The sequence below is a fragment of the Colletotrichum fructicola genome (genome assembly GCF_000319635.2).
Source record: "Colletotrichum fructicola Nara gc5 chromosome Unknown KSG_Nara_v1_contig07, whole genome shotgun sequence".
In the NCBI taxonomy this organism is placed as follows: Eukaryota; Fungi; Ascomycota; class Sordariomycetes; order Glomerellales; family Glomerellaceae; genus Colletotrichum; species Colletotrichum fructicola.
Window position 1 is genome coordinate 4,304,744 of NW_027094057.1, and position 17,578 is coordinate 4,322,321.

Sequence of the window (17,578 nt, forward strand, 5' to 3'; positions counted from 1 at the left end):
TGGTTGGCCCCGACGACATGCCGGCATGCATTGCAGACTCCTGAATGACGGTAGTGGACGCGAACCTCCAGTGCTGTCGCAGAATCAATGAGTCCAATTACGCAGATCGTTCCAACCGCTTGCTGGCCGGTCAACATGCAGCCATGTTGGCTGATACGGGCTGTGCTGCATGGCGACCTGACCGGCCATGTTGGTGATGTATCCAGAAGCGGCGTGGCTTTGCACCGCATGATCTGGGCCAGAGTTTGGGCCAGACAGCTAGGCAACCTTCAATTGGAGTATCCCATTGGTTAATTAGTGGTTCCCTCCAAATTGGAGTCTTGACGAGTGGAAATCTGGAGATGCGAGTAGAATCGGCGTTGGTGATCCCATAGCAGAAGTGGAAAAACACGAAATGTCGGGAGGACTTTCCACTTTTGGAAACTCTCAAAGAAAAATGTCTGACGTCGCCTGTGTTGGACTTCTCTATCGCATAGACAAGCATTTTGGACTTAAAAACCCGGGCCTCAGTCTGAGCTGGATATCTTCCTGGTCTATTCATACTTACCATCTTCTGTTGGATTGTCGATAACGAAAGCCTACGCACAAGTTCATTACTTCATCGATACTCTAGTCTCTTTCTGTTACCTGTTTGCACGCTACTGCGCTCCAGGAACACTCAATTCGACTCTATCATCTTGAAAGTACCCCTACATCGAATATGTCTCAGACTCCGAACTTGGCAGTGCAGCCTGTTGCTGTTGACCACCAGCGACTTTTCTATGAGCCAGTCGTTCTCGAGTATGCTCTCCAGATCGCCTGTCGGGGCGGTCGGGAGGTCTTCAATGAGACACCCATCATGGAGAATGATTCTCTCACGTCTCAGAAACAAGCCTTTCATTGTTTCGTTGACAAGCTGGCTCAGGTATGCGACAACAAACGTGGCGGTGAGATGGTCACTGCCTTGGCTGTTCTTAATGGAAGCGACCACACGAAGTTTGTCTTCGCTTCCAACGAGAGAAATGACGATGAATTGGCCGAGACCCGTGACTTCATTCACAGTCTTCTGACTCTGGTGGGCAAGAACCCAGCTAGCCTGAAGCCCAAGCCTCTCACCAAGCAGGTGCTCTGGAAGATCCTGCACTTCAACATGCTTCGCTTAAATGACTACTTGAACAACTTGGTCAAGTATCTCAATGAGTGCATCGCTGATTGCGACAGAAGGCAGTCCATTGGGAGTAGGTTTATTCTAGGCGAGCCCACTTTGTCATTCCGTTTCTGACTGGTTACTAGCTCTCAAATCGGAGCTCGATAAGCTTAGGAAGAAGGCAGATTTCCCCCGAGACTCTGGCGCAGTCCAAGATAAGAGTAAGTCATTGCAAGCATACCAAAGTATTGTTGCCATTAGACTGACGCGTTCAATAGTTTTGAGTGACTGTGAGAAGCTCATCAAGAGCGTTGTTGCCATCAAGAGCAGTCCAATCGAGGTTGCTATCAAAGCCCACGCCAAAGATGGGTCCATCAATTCTTCCGATTCTTGGTGTGAACTTCGCCACTATCTCGGACGACTGTTGTCATTCCGACAGGCAGCGAACGTACTAGTCGACGCAAACGATCGCTTTCCGGACATGTTGAAAGCGTTCAAGATCACCTCGATCCCATCAAGCCGTCAGGCGCCAAAGCCTATTGCCAAGTCTCGATCCGTTACAGCAGTCTCGATCGTCGAGAACATGATTGCGGATGACGACGAGGAGAAGTCTGATTTCTTGGAGAAGGCACTCGAAATGCAAAGATTCGGCGTCAACGACATTATCCTCGCGCAAATCAGCAAGCGATCTTTCAGACCGCGAGTCCATGCCGAAATCCTAGTCCACAACTACCTGTTGGAACAGGGCCTGCAGCATCCTCGGGAGTACTGGAACAGTTGGAAGTACATTGGCAGCAGCAAGCCTACCTGTAAGCTCTGCCATTATTACTTCGACATGCATCCGGACAAGGTGTCTGTGAGGAAGCCTCATTTCAACCTCTATCCGAATTGGCGTCTTCCAGGGCTTTTCGAGAGCAAGGACTTTGGGGCTCCCGACCCAAAGATAGTCCGATTGCTTCAACAGATCACCGAGAGAATTCGAGATGATGCAAAGACCACTCTGGAAGAGAGAAGGCCAGTGGGCAGAAACCACGATTCTAACACTTACACTACTCAACCCCACCTTACAAGTGTCAACAGCCTCACACGACATCTGCTCGCACTTTCTGTCAGATCTCAGGATGACAGCAGTGGCACATATGTGGACGCAGATGATTACAATCAGGAGAGTGACGATCAGGGGAGTATGCAAGGGGAGAATGGATTAGAATTCGCAGAAGAAGCCAATGAAGGAGTACCGGTCATGGATGGTCATTATTTGTAAATGTGTTTGAGCGCGGTCAACTTCAACTTAGGATATTGTGATGTGGCAGAATGTTCATAGTTTACAAGAGTATCGTTTACCAATCTTGGTACAAGAATCTGTCTGTGACATAGGGAAAAGCCTCACATGGCTTAGTAGGGAGCCGGGGTAGGCTCAGCAGTCTCAGGCTCAGCAGTGCTGGAGCCGTCGTCGCTGGCAGTGGTGGTGCGGACACGAGTCTCGAAGGTGGAGGGAGCGTCGTCGCCGCCGGCCTTGTTGCCGCCTCCGATGCCCGGGATCGGGAGAGCAGTCGGGATGATGGCACCGATGCCACCGCTGCCTCCGCCGTTACCACCACCTCCGAGGAGTCCACCGATGCCACCCGCACCACCGACGGGGAGGCCAGTGGGGAGAATGCCATTGATTCCACCCTTTTCGCCGCCGCCGTAACTGCCGCTGCCGCCGCTGCTGCCGCCACCACCGAGAAGCCCACCAATACCTCCCGCACCTCCACCACCGAGAACGCCAGTGGGAAGGACGCTGCCCTTATCGCTGCCGCCAAGGATGGCTCCGATTCCCCCCTCGCCGCCACCAGGGAGACCAGTAGGAATGATACCACCAAGGCCACCGGCGGCCTTGCCATCACCACCGGCCTTGCCGCCGCCACCGAGAAGGCCTCCGATGCCGCCCTCGGCGCCGCCGCCGCCCTTGCCACCGCCGCCGAGGATGCTGCCAATGCCACCATCAGCACCGCCGCCGCCGAGGATGTTGCCCTTGCCGCCGCCGCCAAGGATGCTGCCAATGCCACCATCACTGGTGCCCTTGCCGCCACCACTGCCGCCGCCGCCGAGGATGCCTCCAATGCCGCCGCCGCTGGTGCCCTTGCCGCCGCCTCCGAGCAGTCCACCAAGGCCACCACCGAGACCGCCACCAGCCTTGCCGCCACCGCTGCCCTGGGCACCACCGCTACCCTTGCCACCGCCGCCTCCAAGGAGGCCGCCGATGCCGCCGCTGCTGCCACTACCACCGACACCAGGGATGTTGATGGGGAGGCCGCCGCCAGATTGGCTGCCGCCAGACTGGCCGCCGGAAGGAGTGGTCTGGGTGGGAGTGTCGTAGTCTCCGCCGTGGGCGAAGGCACCGGCCGAGAAGGCAATGAGAGCAGTAGCGAAAATAGTTCCCTTCATTTTGAAAGAGTGTTAAGATGACTCTGAGTGGTCTGTTGAAAGATTGAAATAGTTGGGATTTGAGTGAGTGAATGAATGAATGAAGAGCTGAGTTCAGAGAACGAAAGTGAAGACTTGCTTCAGAGTGATGAAGAATGAATGGATGTGGTGGAATGTGATGGGATGATGAGAGAGAAAAGAACATCTTGGCGGGTGGAATCTTCGTCTTATATATCTGGAGGTTCTTGGGCATGATCACCGCGGAACGAATGATCTGACCAAGGATTTGTCAAAACCCATGGACCTCTTCGATGGCTTCGACGAGAAATCAAACAAATTACGCCGAAACATCATGGTCTAACAAGGTTACCCTCTCAAAATAGAGTCATGAAGACGGGTACCTCGGGTAGCTCCTCTGGCCCAAATCTCTGGTCGAAGTGGACGCTTCAATGGCGAGAAGGTCTGACTATTCCGGATCTGAACAAGTCAGAACAGTAGTGAGGGGGTTGGGTGTCTGGTAGATGTTGCTCATGTCTAAAAAGTGGTCTTGGGCGTTGAAGAGGGGCCCCGCCGACGGGATGATCGAAGCGGCGTCTAAGGGTGGTGCGGGTGGTGGATACAAGGCCCCGCAACCCAAGTTTGTATCAACGAGTTCTAGACCAGGAGAACGCACGAAGGATCGCCCCCGAGATTTGGGATTTGATTGCTGCACGTTCATGTGGCTGAAGACAGAGCTCTCATGTCTCCTTATGTCACTTACTTCACATCCTCCTGATGGCAAAAGCCTAAAAAGAGCATCTTTGGCTGTTTCGAAGGACGGCCGGCTTCAAATTCTCCGACCTGAGGGGGCGTATTGTCCAAATGAGAATTAAGGCAATTGGCAATCGTTGTTTCATCTCATACGGGTTTTAAGCGAATGATCACTACATTAGGACGTTCGATCTGGAGCATCAACTATTTTCTCCTTTTCGAGGTCTGGGATGTTGCCTAGTGTTGCTCTGGGTAGGCGAACGGACCCATGTCTTGCTTACCCGTCCTTGGGATGGCAGGCGTCGCGCTTAAATGACACCAGGAGACAGCTAGGTCTGAGCCTTTAAGTCTAAAGCTTAGCATTAACCAGACCGAAAAGCTTTAATTCTTGCAGGGCAAGTGCAGTGCAGAGCCGAGATCCGAGGAACTCATTTTGACCTTGCATACAAGAAGCTGAATATGATTACCCAGCAGATCCCTGTTCAGAAGAGCTTTCAGATTCAAGACGTCAATCATCACATATGAAAGTTGACCGAATGTTGATTGATTGAAAGCCGAGATACTCTGATCGTCAGAACCAGAGACCAGGGTCGTCTTTTCTTCGAATTTGCATTTCACTGCATGTCTAATTGCATTTCGATCTCAAGATCCCCAGAAGGGGGAGGCGACAAGAGTGAGGGGAAAGGCGTTGACTAGTGAGACAGTGCTAAAAGCCACTAAACCAGACGGCGAGTCTTGCTAAGCAAATTGAAGGTCAACGCACAGTCAGCATGACCGGGACTTTCCGAGCAGCTCAAATTACGGCTAGATGCGCTAATACTGGACTTGGTTAACCCCCGTGATTCAGTGCGAGCGGGGAAGAGAAACTTCCCAGTGTAAGGCAAATGAAGAGCAGCGTTCATTGCGTGCTATCATCGGAACATAGTCCAAGTCGTCTCTTACGATGCGGGTCAGCTCTAAATGATACTTGTACCGGGCATCAGATGAATTGTTCATCATTACCAGTGTGCTTCCTTAAATGTTGCCATCTTCTAAATCGCAACAGAAAAAATGCGGATCTTGAGGCTCTTTCTGCCATCTCACCCCGCATCCAGCACATTCAAGTCAGCATTATATGCATATCATACCAGAGACCTTGTAGGGTTGTGGGTCAACTGGAGTTTAATGGCAATTTGCGCAAGGCTGAACGTCCGAGGACTGCGAAGACACACATTCAGTTTATGATCGACTAGCAGGATGTCGCACGGAGATCGTAGTTGCAGAATGCCTCAGCGTTCCGGAGTTCTTCATCTGCAACAAAGTTTCGAAAATAATGTCCAGAGGACAGATGCGATTCTACGTGGAGAGTAAGACCTTTCGCATGGTTCTCGCTGCGGAAGCCTTCATCAGCATCTTGTGTCTAGTGTAAGGTAGGCAGACGACAATCAGCTTCATTTGAGTTGGGGTTTCGTTGTCGTCTTCAACCGAAAGACCACGATTTCATAATTTATCAACCAGCGTAGCTCTGATTTGCAACCCATCGACATCGGTCGCAGACATGCAGCCGGCAAATTTGTGGTATTGGTGTAATTGGATCCGCGCCGACGTGCACCATCTCACTATGGAACTTCCTGATGTCTTCTATGACTGGAGTCACTCAATTCTTTGAACGGGCTTTCATATAAATGCTTTTAACATAACATTTGTCGTCCAGCAAGAATAAAAAAGGCGGTAGTGTCTTTCCTAAAATCCTCACTTTGGGTAATCTATGTTCGGGGAACAGGCAGACCAACAAGTACCCACATTTCCCCTCGTTCCCCGGATTCCGAGGTGATAATTTCCTTTTTGAGAATCAAAGTGGGGTGTCCGTTCTGAACCCGCGGAATCAACATGATGCCATTGTCATATCCTCTGACGTCCCACGTGCTTTTGCGCCGTTTTGTGGACATCTGTCTCAGACTCTCAGCTCTCAGCTGACCAACTAGGTAATAATTCGCCGGACTTATCCATTCTAGACACGAAGCTGTCCCCAGATACGCGCCGCTGACTCGGCGGGTCTCGGTCCATGTTCGGGGTCCACGCCTGGGTCTTTTTTTGTTCAATTGCCGTCATTTTATTGGCTGGCTATAGATGGGAATTCAAGCTCGACACCTTCGCGGGGCATTGAATCGCGGGGGAGCTATGGACACAGAGAGCTTTCCCCAGCGTCAGAAATTCAAGGTTGGGTTTAAAAAGCTGGCTGTTCACCCCTCCATCAGTAACCGGTGGACTGTTGCTCTCCTCCTTCTCGTTTTCTCAACAAGTCATCGCTCTGATTTACACCACCGAAACAATACCCACCATGCCGAACATCACTCGTTTCCGCACAACCTGGGGCATTCCCCCTGGCGATAATTTCGCAACATGGAGGCAGCTATTTCCAGAGCTCAAGGCCAAGGGCTACAGTTAGTAAAGACTTCCAGTAAAGATATCCGGAAGGGAAGCTTACCCTAATTGCCCAATAGCCGGAGTTGAAATCGACTACAGAGCTGTGAAGACCGAGGATCTCCCCGAGTTGAGAAAGCTTCTGGATGAGTCCGGCCTCCAGTTCATCGCACAGTATGTCGCCTGCGATTAACGTCGCTCTTTGACGTACTGTTAAATCTCGAGCGGGTCTGACATCATTTGCACAGAATCATGTCTTCATGGCCTGGATACGAAGGACCGAGACCCCCGGGGCTGACCCCTAAAGATCACCTCGATTTCTATCGCAAGCAGCTTGAGCGCGCCAAGGTTTTGAAGCCTGTCAAGGTTAACGCACAGTCTGGAAGGTTCGTACTAGTTTGATATGCGAACCATGTTCTTTGCGTAGCTTACACGTTGTCGCACAGCGATATCTGGACACCGGATCAGTCGGTTGAGTTTTACCGAGGGACTTTCAAGATCGATGAGGAGCTGGGCTTCGCTGGGAAGGTCACCCACGAGACACACAGAAACCGCTCCCTTTACCATCCGTACGTTGCGAAGTACGTTTTGGATCGAGTTCCCAAGTAGGTTGCCACGTATTGAAACTGCTGGTTTTCGAAAATGGGTTGGGCTAATTCTTTTGAAGCCTTCGAATCACCGCGGACATCTCCCACTGGGTAGTCGTTGGCGAAAGACTCTTGGACGTGTCCGAGGAGGATATTGCTGTTCTCGAATCCGTCATCCCTCACGTAAGTGCTCCAGAGAGAGACTCTCGCTGGCTTTCCATGGTGCATTGAAGCATGAGACTAACCTTTTATCTGTAGGTTCACCATATTCACGCTCGTATTGGTACAACTCAATCATCACAATGTCCCGATCCTTCGAACCCCATTTACAATGATGAGAGGGAGTTCTTCGAGAAGCTGTGGGTCAAGATTGTTCAAAACGCCGTAAAGACAAGGGGCGATGATTTCCAAGTTACCTTCACTCCAGAATATGGGTGAGTCACGATCCTAGCTATGATGTTCCAAGCTCTGTAACACGCTAACATGTCTTGTAGCCCGTACCCATACCACCCTCACTTCGGCCCTAGAATATACACTGAGGTTGCTGACACCGAGGGTGTCCGTTTGGAGAAGCTCTTCCACGCAGCTTTGTAAGCTGGGCTACTAAAGAAGCTACACAACCTATCCGTAACTATTGAATGTTCTGGCGGATGGAGCCACTCTTTCCATGGATTACGATTATAGAACGGGCACATGAGACAGTGCGCTCGAAAACACTTGAAAGATAGACTAGAGTTCTAGGTATTCAACAGAAGCTTTATATACGGTGATACGCAAGAAGGAAATGAGGCACTTTGGTGTTATTCCAGCGACTGCGGAGTGACCACAGCACAAGATGTGAGATGTTCGAGCCAATCAAAACAAGATTTTTATTTTTTCCTACCCAAGAGCGATTATTATAGTTAAGATGAATCTGATCAGAAGTAGTGAAAGCGGAGACCTCTTTGTTCTGCCTTCCACTCGCAGTCGATTGGATGGGCACATATTTTTCGGATGTGAGAGTACGACCGGTTGCTCTGGTAGTCTCATTGACGCCCGAAAGGAACTCACATTCCACCATAGCAATATGACAGCAACACGCTGCAAACTGACCTGGCAAGTAATTCAATGATGTATTCTTGCCAGTTTGGTACTTGTTTGGGATACGATGATTGGCGAATGCGATCACAAATAAATGATACTTCTTACCAGCTATCTCTCAGTCTATTTGACTTTTACTCGGACTAGTAAGCTTATTTGTTAGAGGCGTGACAGCAAACCTTTGTCGATCCTGCGTTACCGGAAAAGAATAACCTTGCAAATCATGTACATTTCCGAGTTGTCACAGTTCGCATAGTCGAGATTGTTGATTGAAGGGTATAAAAACATGGCATCTTCACAAGCCAAGCCGCAAATTTATTCAGTCTGCTGTCACTCTCGCCTCAAAGTCTGCTCTTTTAGACACTCCTAAACATAACGAAGAATCCAGTAATCTTATATTACCCCAACTACCTATGCATAAGCCATTTCATTATTTCACGGTGAATGCGAGCCTCCGGGATCCGTGCTCGAGTCAGGCATTCTTTTGTTTATGTGATGGACATGGATAATGGGGATGACCTTTTCTATTAGAGTTTGCAAGGATGTTCTAGACTCGTGCTTTCGGGCTCAGTCCGACATCAATGGTTGTTGTCTACATCGGCGAGCAGGCCGTACGTGACATCACCATGGATATTATAGAAGTCTTGAACAACGCTACCCAGATTCCGAAGCCATTTGATTTAACTGGTAGGCTGGTTGGACACTGAATTTGGGGGAAAGCAATGAAAACAGCAGTGTTTTGAACAATTGTTTGCTTGGTTCCACTTCAGGGGCCGCCAGCCCCTGTGGGATACCGCCTTACCTGACCCTCTTGGATACGAACAATCTCGAGTCATCTGAGAACAGCTAATCGTGTGGAGATAATGGAGTCGATCAAGCATCGAATTGAACGGGTGATCCGGCTGCTTCCCAACCAAGAGCAGTTGCATGGTCTAGAACATCTATAAAAACAACCGAACTCCCCTCTAGTAGCATTGTCCCGGAACCATACCTCGACACTTACTCCCAATTTCAAGAGAGAACCCCTCAGACTAGCAGTAAGGCACTTTAAGATATCACTCAACAGTTTCTCCAGGACCTAATATTCTGTTAGAAATGAAGTTTACCGTGGCCGTCTGTCTTCTGGCTTCTTACACCGGCCTCGCCGCCGCTGCCGGATGCCAAGTTGAACTTCTCAACATCAACCAGGCCGTAGTCGGCAGCGGCTGCGTTCAGATGAACTACTACGCCAACATCTACGACTCCATCACCCGTGCAGGATACACTGTCAATGCCAACAACAACTGTGGCCTGAGCTTCTCTGGCAGCCAAAGAATCCCCGACGGCTACTCTCTGCGCAGAGTGGGTTACTGCTAAGGGTCTAAGAGAAAGTGTAGTCCAAGATTGCATATAGGGACTTCCTAGCTGCTGTATATACTGGGTGATGGTTGTTGGAACGTTTTGAGCATTGATTAGCGACAATGAAAGAATAACTTGAGCTTGCCTCATACCGCACTACTTCTGATACTACATGGTTGTGAAGACTATTGACCTCATTCTGGGCTCTGAACTGAACTTCAACGATTTCAACTTATTCGGATTTGTGATGAGATCCTGATATACACTCCATACATGTACACAACTGCTGTCGAACTTTGATCAAGGTAGGAAATCTCAAGTCTACTCCTCATTTGCTTCTTCGAGATTTCCGACCAGGCCATCACCTCCATCGTCTTTATCATTGCTATCTCTCTCAGCACCCCGTTCCCCCGCTTCGTCTTCATCCGAACCGCCATCCTCAAGGAAGCCTGTTAGGGCTCCGATGTAAGACATTCCAGCAAAAGACTGTTGCGGGTATCAAATGTGTCAGTATGGCGTCCATTAAAAGGGAAACCGTGCACTACATCAAACACTCATGGAACATACGAGGAAGGGTCAACTTACCGCCCGAAACTCGGAATTTGGCGATTCCCTTGAAGCGCTCTCTTGTGCCCCGCCGAGTCCGTGTGTGATCACCCAGCCACTCGGCTGACCAAAGCCCATGACAACACCGTAAATAAGGTCACCATGTATTTCGATCTTCTGACGCACGTTCCACTGATCCGGAAGATCGCTTCCTCTGGCGAAGAGCATCTCTCGATCCCGGTTTGTTCGCATCTGATCAGTCTCTGTCAGTATGATCACCCTTCTCTAGGAGGATTGCGATATAAATGCGTAGGTAGACTGCCGGCATGTCCCCAGCATCCGATGCCACACCAATCTCATTGATCTCTTCGCCATTTTCAACGTCAACGTCAAAGTGGACCAGTTCCTCTTCTGGCCAACAGGCGCCGATGATCTCAGTCGCACCGATGGTTTCGACATCGCCAGAACTCAACTCTGCACGAAGGCCACAGAGATTGTATTTTCTGGGATCTCTCCTGCCGGGAATACCGCAATTCTCAGGCGCTGGCAACGGACTGCCCGTAGGTGCAAGCCATCCTGATAATCGCTTGAGGGTGACATTCCCGACCGCATCGATCCAGGCGATCAACTCATTCGGGACAATGTCGTTGTTGAAAATATTGCTTTCCACTTCGCGGGTGATCTCAGGGATCAAGTTGTTCAGCCACAGAAAACTGTTGCATTGCCAGATCCATCGATCCCAGCGAAGAGCCGACGAATCCTTACAAAGGAGCTCGGCGAGCGGATTGATGTTTATTGATCCGGCCTCTTCTGCGTCAAGAGTTTCGTTGTTGATGAATGGGGCCGTGAGCAACTCAAGACTTAGATGGTTTCTTCGCCAATTTGGCCCTAACTACGTGTCAATTAAGGTCGATGTCGCAATATTCCATTCGATCTTTCATGTATCAAAGGAATATACCTACAAGTGTATGTCCGAGAACACCAGTCAACTTATACTCGTCTTGCCGTGAGGGAAGTAAAAGTGGTCTATGACAAGCCCGTCCAGACGTATCTTGCTTGCAATCATCGCCCAGTGTGATGGACTGGTGATCTCTGAAGCAAACCTGATGCTGCGCATAAGTTCATGCTTCAAACCGGGACAATTATACACGAGAACCAAAATGAAGGTGGATGGGGCTGCAATTATGTCAACGAGGGTGAAGGTATACTACTCACAGTCAAGCCAGGGATCACTACAGGCGGCGCTTCCGCAGAAGAGGTCATTTCAAGCTCGTTGAAAGGGTTTTCGTACGCGCTGGGGTTTGTTCCTGTCATGTGCAGAACAATTCCGGTGACGTCTCTGTCTGGCCCAATCTCGACGCTAATGAGTCGGAGATGAGAGTTTTCATCCCCCAAACGAGTCTGTCGTCTGAACATGGTGGAATTCTCCCCCATTTCTACCATTTCAGTCTTGAGGGGAGTTTCGGCAAGCTCGCTCATACCGTGTCGTCCAAACTACCTTGTTTCCCCAAAGGGCGCAAACGACAGTCCAACTAGACCCAACGTATCGTCGAAATATGCCTCGAAAATTCGCGTGTGCTGGAATTCCTCGATTGATTTGGCCCAGTAAATGCTGCGGAGGTCCCTGTCTCGCTGGTTTGTGATGCCATGGACAACTGAAAGCTGAAAGCAATGAGAATCGGCCTTAATTGAGCAAAATGGCCAGTCGTACATATCGTCTTCGAACTCAATGTCTTCTGCTTCATCTTCGTCTTTCATGTACTTCTGTTGTCGCTGTTGCCGGAACTCGCTCCGAACTTGAATTTTATCGGCGATATGCTTGCAGACCTGATGGATTCTTCTTTCATTGGCCATGCTTATCATGTCAAGGTTGTCGAGTTTTGGCATCTCCTGCAGTTGAAATGCGACCCGCATTAGGTCGGAGCCCTTGAGATCTGGATGCCCATAAACTATGTACTCTCTCAGGTCATCGTCGTACCAGTTCAAGTCATTGTACCAAGGGAAATGTTTCGTCAACTGGCGCTTCAGAAAATTGAAGTTATTGGAAATTAGCTCATAGACCGCTGGTGAAGCCTTGAGTGAGCGAAAGATTGATCGCAAGTCCATGAAAGAAATGATGTAAAACACGATCTCAGGCGGTAGACTGCGGAATACATCCGTCGGCGATGCCTCGGCGGGTTCCAGTAGAGTTGAGAGCAAAAGATCATCCCAATAGCGTTTTTCGATCTTCCCTTCTATGGAAAAAGACATTCTGAATAGCCTAGCGTTCGGGTCTGCCGCGATAATACCCGGCACGAAGACATTTTGAAAGGTGTTGTCGATCTTGGTGTCGTAGTCGAGATTCAACGCCAGCGCATCGTGATTATGAGACAACTCGTACAATGCGTCATATATGCCATCTGTCCTATTTTCGTCACTGTTATAGGAACCGGCATAGCTGTCCAAAATTCTGTAACAGGACTTGTGAAATGGGAACACCGGATCGAGTTGGCCCGGATCGTGGTAGCAGCGAAATTCGGATAAGTTGCTGTGAGGCGTATTTACGTCGGCATTTTCTTCCCTCCCCCACTCCGGTTCGCCCATGATAAAGCCCCGGGTGGACGATACCGTGCCAGGCTCAGACACGAATGCTCTGTTCAGGCCGATTCCTTCGTGGGAATGGGTGCCTATCACTCTCGCCTCGGAGAGCCAATCGAGGCTCCTATGGTTGAAGAACGCTGGATCTAGGCCTTCGTATTCTTCCTCCGGCGCCTGGGTTCCGGCGGCTTTGCCTCGAGACTTTGAACTTTTGGCGATCTTTGGTCGTCGAAATGGAGCGCCACAGACCGCACAGCGGTAATCTCGTCGGCTGTTGCCAACCATATTGACAGATTCGAAAAGGACTGTTGTTACGCTGGGGTCCAATACTCCGGTCCAAATGACGCGACGAGATACAAGAAACGCGCGAAAGGAGACCGTGTTTGATGAAGGGTAGGGATATCCACGGATCGTAGTTCGACGGTGGTGTGCCGCTGTCCTCTAGCATGTCGAGCTTCAGCCAGTCATCGCACTCCCAGATCCAACGTCCCTGAAAGACTGCCGAGGTTTCTGCCCAGAGATGTTTCGCAAGCATATTGTGATTTGGAGCCTCTTCATCTGCACTTTTAAGGCTTTGCTTGCTTTCGAAAAGGGCGTGGAGCATGCCTAGACGCGAGATCTCCTCTTGCCCTATCTGGCCCTGTGATCCTCATTAGCATTTCGTTGTCAATTTAACCGGAGAATCATACGATAGTCTGGCCTAGAATGCCAACAAACTCCGAATCGGCGTGGTCGGGAAGAAGTAGAGCTCTGTGACAGACCCGCCTTCGGACACCTGCCTCACCCATGCTGCCAAGAACCAAGCGTTCTCCGTCATCAAAGATAGCCTACGCATGATTAGCAAAGCTTGAAAGCATACGTAGGACGCTTTATTCTGATGTGCAGCTATCTAGTTGCAGAAACGCTGCAGAGCGTATCTACAGGGTAAGTCGGGTTACTTACGGTGACCGCACTGATGCAGATAGAGAAAAAGTTGGGGAGTGTGATGTACCGAAAGTCGGTGTATTTGAGTGAAACCGCATTGGCTTCAGTACACGTCGTGTGCAGTACAAATCCAATGATACCTTGGCCCTGGTTGACTTGACCTACGGCCTTTCGAAGAGTGGAGGCTTTGTCACCTATGCGAACTAATTCCTTGTAGATCCCAGCGTCATGGTTTGGCTCTGTTGGACTAGCAATAAAAGCGGTTTCTTCAAGACCTTCGAGCCCAGAACGGCCGAAATACCTAGGCGGTTCGTCACATGGCTGGTACGATAGTCCTACCAGACCGGAGTTGATGTCAAAGTAGGCCTGGATTGTCCGTCGTCGGTGAAAATCGTCGCTTGATTGGATATACGGGACGGTACGAAGATCTTTGCTTTTGCTGCACTATTACCCTGAACAGAAACAAGTTGATCGCAATGGGAAGCGTTGATGATTGAGGTAGCGGTGCCGTTTTGATACCACTCGCTCTCTTCCCGTTTCCACTTTGCCATATATCGCCGTGAGATTTCCTCACAGATTGACCAGATGCGTTTTCGATTATGCATTGTCAACGAGAGCGCCGAGCCAGGTTTGTCTGGTTGGAGAACGTAAGCCCACAGCATTAGATCAGGCTTCTCGCCTTTCGACTCTGCCTCTTTCGCGTCCTCATATGCTTGATTAAACCACTGCATGTGTGCGCGAAGATGTCCTTTCCAAAAAGACCAATTGCCGGTTACAATGGAGAGCAGGCGATCAAACACTTCAACCGCGCGAAAAATGCTTGTGGTATCGAGGTACGATGCTACTTCTAGGAGAACTTCCGGTGGGAGATTTCTTAGAAAGTCACATTCTGTCTTTTGCCTCGGTGTCCATATGTGGTTGTACTCCGAAGTGTCGATATTGCCGAGAGACATTAGCCGCCACTCAGAATAGGCGCTACCGGGGTTCATGAGTATAAATATCTCCCCAGGCACTAGTTTGAAGGCCGGGCTCATGTCTATACCGTAGTCAAGCTCTAAGGCCAATGGCGATTGCCCATGTGATAGCTCAAACATGACATTATACAGCATGTCGTTGTGATCTTGGATGTCATGTTGTAAAAGCAGATGCCTCCAAATCTCAGAATGGCAGACGCTGTGGAGTGGGAAGACAGCATCGAGCCGGGTAGAGTCGTAATAGAGTCTGTATTCCCCAAAGCCGAATTCCGAGTGAGGGGCGTTGACATCATTCCCTCTCTCGGCCATTATGATCCCCTCCTCTAGCCTGCCACGACCAGTTAAGAAGGCCTTTTCGGTGCTTGATGGAGCCTTGGGGTTGAAACCTAGGAACCGGACTTCCTCAACCCAGCTAATGTCGCAGTCATCGAAGTAAGCAGGATCAAGCCCGCGGTAGGCTTCATCCCCTGCATCAATCCCACTCACCTCATCTTTGGCTTTGGACCGTAAGGCAATTGGAGGCTTCTGGAGAGGTCCACCGCATATCGCGCAGCGATAGTCTCCAACGCCAAGCGTCGTCATCGCATCACGATGGTGGGTGTGTCGGTGCAATAGGAGCGAGGATTAAGTCTTGACGAACGCCGAGGGCTGAATTAATTTGGCGAACGGGGCGGGAGCGTCATTCACCCGACGAGTCGCCCTACCTACCTACTATGCAGTAGTACACTTTGTGGGGCGGTCCGACCCACACAGTGAGAGATGGCAATCTTCACGATCACAGAAGTCTAAGGTAGTTTCAAAGGAATTGTGCATTGAGTTGGAATAAACGTATTTTGTTCAAAATGTTCTCTTTCGTTTCTCCAGTTAACTACTCCTGTGGGTTTACAACCACCTTCAAACCGCTGACCCCCTTATTCAGGATATCAAGGGCTTCGTTGAGTGCTCCGAGACCACCATCAATCTTCTGCGTTGGAAGCGGAATGAGCTTGTTTTCCGCAATTGCTTGGGGAAAGTACGTGTTGAACGCCCACTTCAGAAGACCTGCGTTCTTCTCTTCTCCCAGAGACGCACTCCACGAGCCAAACTCACGCATCACGCGTGCCGGGAGATCGTCCGGGCCGAAGGGCGGTAGCAGTGCATATATCTTACCACCGCCTTGAGCACCAAGAACCCCGCCGGTGATCTTGATGGTATCTGGAAGAGAGATAGAGTCCACGACGTAGTCGTAGGGTCCTTCCGCATTCAAGGCTTTGATGACCGCATCGGAAGATTGTGTATGGTCGATGACTTTCATAGCCCCCAGCTTAGCCACAAGCGATTTGTGTCGAGGTGACGTGGTAGTAACAACATCGTAGCCAGCTTGTGCAAGATATTGCACAGATAGACTTCCAAAGCTTGAAGTACCACCGTAGACCAGTATTTTCTTGCCATTCGGCGGGGCTTTGCTATGCACATCAGGCTTGTGAAGTCCCAGATGCTCATTAAACAGGCCGATGACAGTGCTGAAATTTCCAATCAGACCAACGGGACCACTGAAATCGACTGAAGCTGGCAGCTTGCTGGTAGTGACATCCCGAGCGATGACTTGCTTCTGGAACGCGCCGAATTTGTTGCCTTCAGCACCAGCAGTCTTAGCTGATGCGACCATGTCTCCGACCTTGAAGTCGGTGACGTTGGGACCAACTGCTATGACTGTGCCTCCATACGATGTACCCAGAATAGCAGGATAAGGAATTGGAAAAACTCCCAGTTTGGCAAGTTTCGCGTCGATGGGTACGAGAGCGATGAATTCGTTCTTGATCAAAAGCTCGTGCGACCCTGGCTGTGTGGTCTCGACATCTTGCACCACCAACGGTGTTGTGGCAGCGGGAATAACAGCGGCAGCATGAGGCATGGTGAATAGTAAGGATTGATAACTCTTGGTCGTATGGCTAATCTGGGTTCGGGATTGGATGTGATTTGAAGAATAATTACTCGGATCAACCGTTCGCGCACTTCAACGCTTTTTATGATGGCCCGTAACTCTAATGTCGTGCTCAGAGGCTCGATTATGCCATCATATCCAAAGTTACGCCAGAAAGTTCGACGAATCATCAACCAACAGGATTTCGAATTCAAGCTCGGACGAAGACGCAAGTCGCACGCTGCTACCGCTTCAAACGGTGATTTATAAGCCGTCGGACTGCTTAAGCCTTGAATTGACGGAACATCCGGAGAATCCCCTGCCCCTTTGTATTTCCCCATCGTATGGGCACAACTGCTTCCGCAAAAAAGTCCGCTTCGATAGAACTACAGTCAATAACCTTCTAGCATGCAGTAAGCAGGCTTTCAATCATCTGGGGAGTCCAGCAGTGGATGATTGATCAATCCGTGCTCCCGATACCAAGCCCACGAGATGGGACGGGCGCTCGGATCTTGATTTCCCACTCCAGCCATTTTCCGAAATAGAAATTCAGGATCATGTAATGTGAAATCCTGGACATCTTTCCCTTATGGCTTGGTTGTCCAATTTGGAACCTTTATCTATCCGCCATTCACGAAATGTGCAAGCTTTATGACTACGACCTCGGCGATTTTGGAAAGACTGGGCCCGCGCAATCGGATACCATCTCGATCGCCTGCAGCGATGACTTATATTGTCTCAAAGACATCGTCATCTTCGTACGCACTTTCGTTCTGGCCCCTATGCAACTGTTATGTAGGCATGTGCCCAGCGCTTAGCCAGAGACAGTCGGGGAACCTCCTCACTAGTTATCCCAGCTGCAACACCGTGGCAAAGTATCGTCACCAAGACACATCTGCTGATTATCAGATTGTAGTCACAACAAGAGCCGAAACCTTGCTTTTTTAACAGTCCATGATCT

The 17,578-nt window shown here is 50.0% G+C and overlaps 6 protein-coding genes across 6 annotated transcripts; 3 read left to right on the forward strand and 3 right to left on the reverse strand.

Annotated features, from left to right (window-relative positions):
* Positions 1-700: 700 nt before the first annotated feature.
* On the forward strand, positions 701-2,390 carry CGGC5_v012943 (uncharacterized protein; the record flags this gene model as incomplete). The annotated part of the gene is made up of 3 exons (XM_032036479.1): positions 701-1,217; positions 1,273-1,347; positions 1,405-2,390. The coding sequence occupies 3 exons, from the start codon at positions 701-703 to the stop codon at positions 2,388-2,390; spliced, it is 1,578 nt and encodes a 525-aa protein (XP_031884676.1).
* A 131-nt stretch (positions 2,391-2,521) lies between these two features.
* CGGC5_v012944 (uncharacterized protein) lies at positions 2,522-3,556 on the reverse strand (the record flags this gene model as incomplete). The annotated part of the gene is made up of 1 exon (XM_032036478.1): positions 2,522-3,556. One exon carries the CDS (start codon positions 3,554-3,556, stop codon positions 2,522-2,524), a length of 1,035 nt encoding a protein of 344 aa, XP_031884645.1.
* A 3,049-nt stretch (positions 3,557-6,605) lies between these two features.
* Positions 6,606-7,869, forward strand: CGGC5_v012945 (uncharacterized protein; the record flags this gene model as incomplete). The annotated part of the gene is made up of 7 exons (XM_032036477.1): positions 6,606-6,708; positions 6,769-6,862; positions 6,937-7,074; positions 7,135-7,293; positions 7,356-7,458; positions 7,534-7,709; positions 7,770-7,869. The coding sequence occupies 7 exons, from the start codon at positions 6,606-6,608 to the stop codon at positions 7,867-7,869; spliced, it is 873 nt and encodes a 290-aa protein (XP_031884642.1).
* Positions 7,870-8,936: 1,067 nt separating this feature from the next.
* CGGC5_v012946 (uncharacterized protein) lies at positions 8,937-9,711 on the forward strand (the record flags this gene model as incomplete). Its single annotated transcript, XM_032036476.2, has 3 exons — positions 8,937-9,042; positions 9,372-9,392; positions 9,449-9,711. The coding sequence occupies 3 exons, from the start codon at positions 8,937-8,939 to the stop codon at positions 9,709-9,711; spliced, it is 390 nt and encodes a 129-aa protein (XP_031884643.2).
* Positions 9,712-10,014: 303 nt separating this feature from the next.
* On the reverse strand, positions 10,015-15,296 carry CGGC5_v012947 (uncharacterized protein; the record flags this gene model as incomplete). Its single annotated transcript, XM_032036475.2, has 10 exons — positions 10,015-10,179; positions 10,279-10,491; positions 10,559-11,127; positions 11,202-11,228; positions 11,451-11,599; positions 11,738-13,121; positions 13,174-13,456; positions 13,506-13,643; positions 13,759-13,979; positions 14,192-15,296. The coding sequence occupies 10 exons, from the start codon at positions 15,294-15,296 to the stop codon at positions 10,015-10,017; spliced, it is 4,254 nt and encodes a 1,417-aa protein (XP_031884675.2).
* Positions 15,297-15,582: 286 nt separating this feature from the next.
* On the reverse strand, positions 15,583-16,608 carry azaJ-0 (Dehydrogenase azaJ; the record flags this gene model as incomplete). Its single annotated transcript, XM_032036472.1, has 1 exon — positions 15,583-16,608. The coding sequence occupies one exon, from the start codon at positions 16,606-16,608 to the stop codon at positions 15,583-15,585; it is 1,026 nt and encodes a 341-aa protein (XP_031884641.1).
* Between the last annotated feature and the right edge of the window lie 970 nt (positions 16,609-17,578).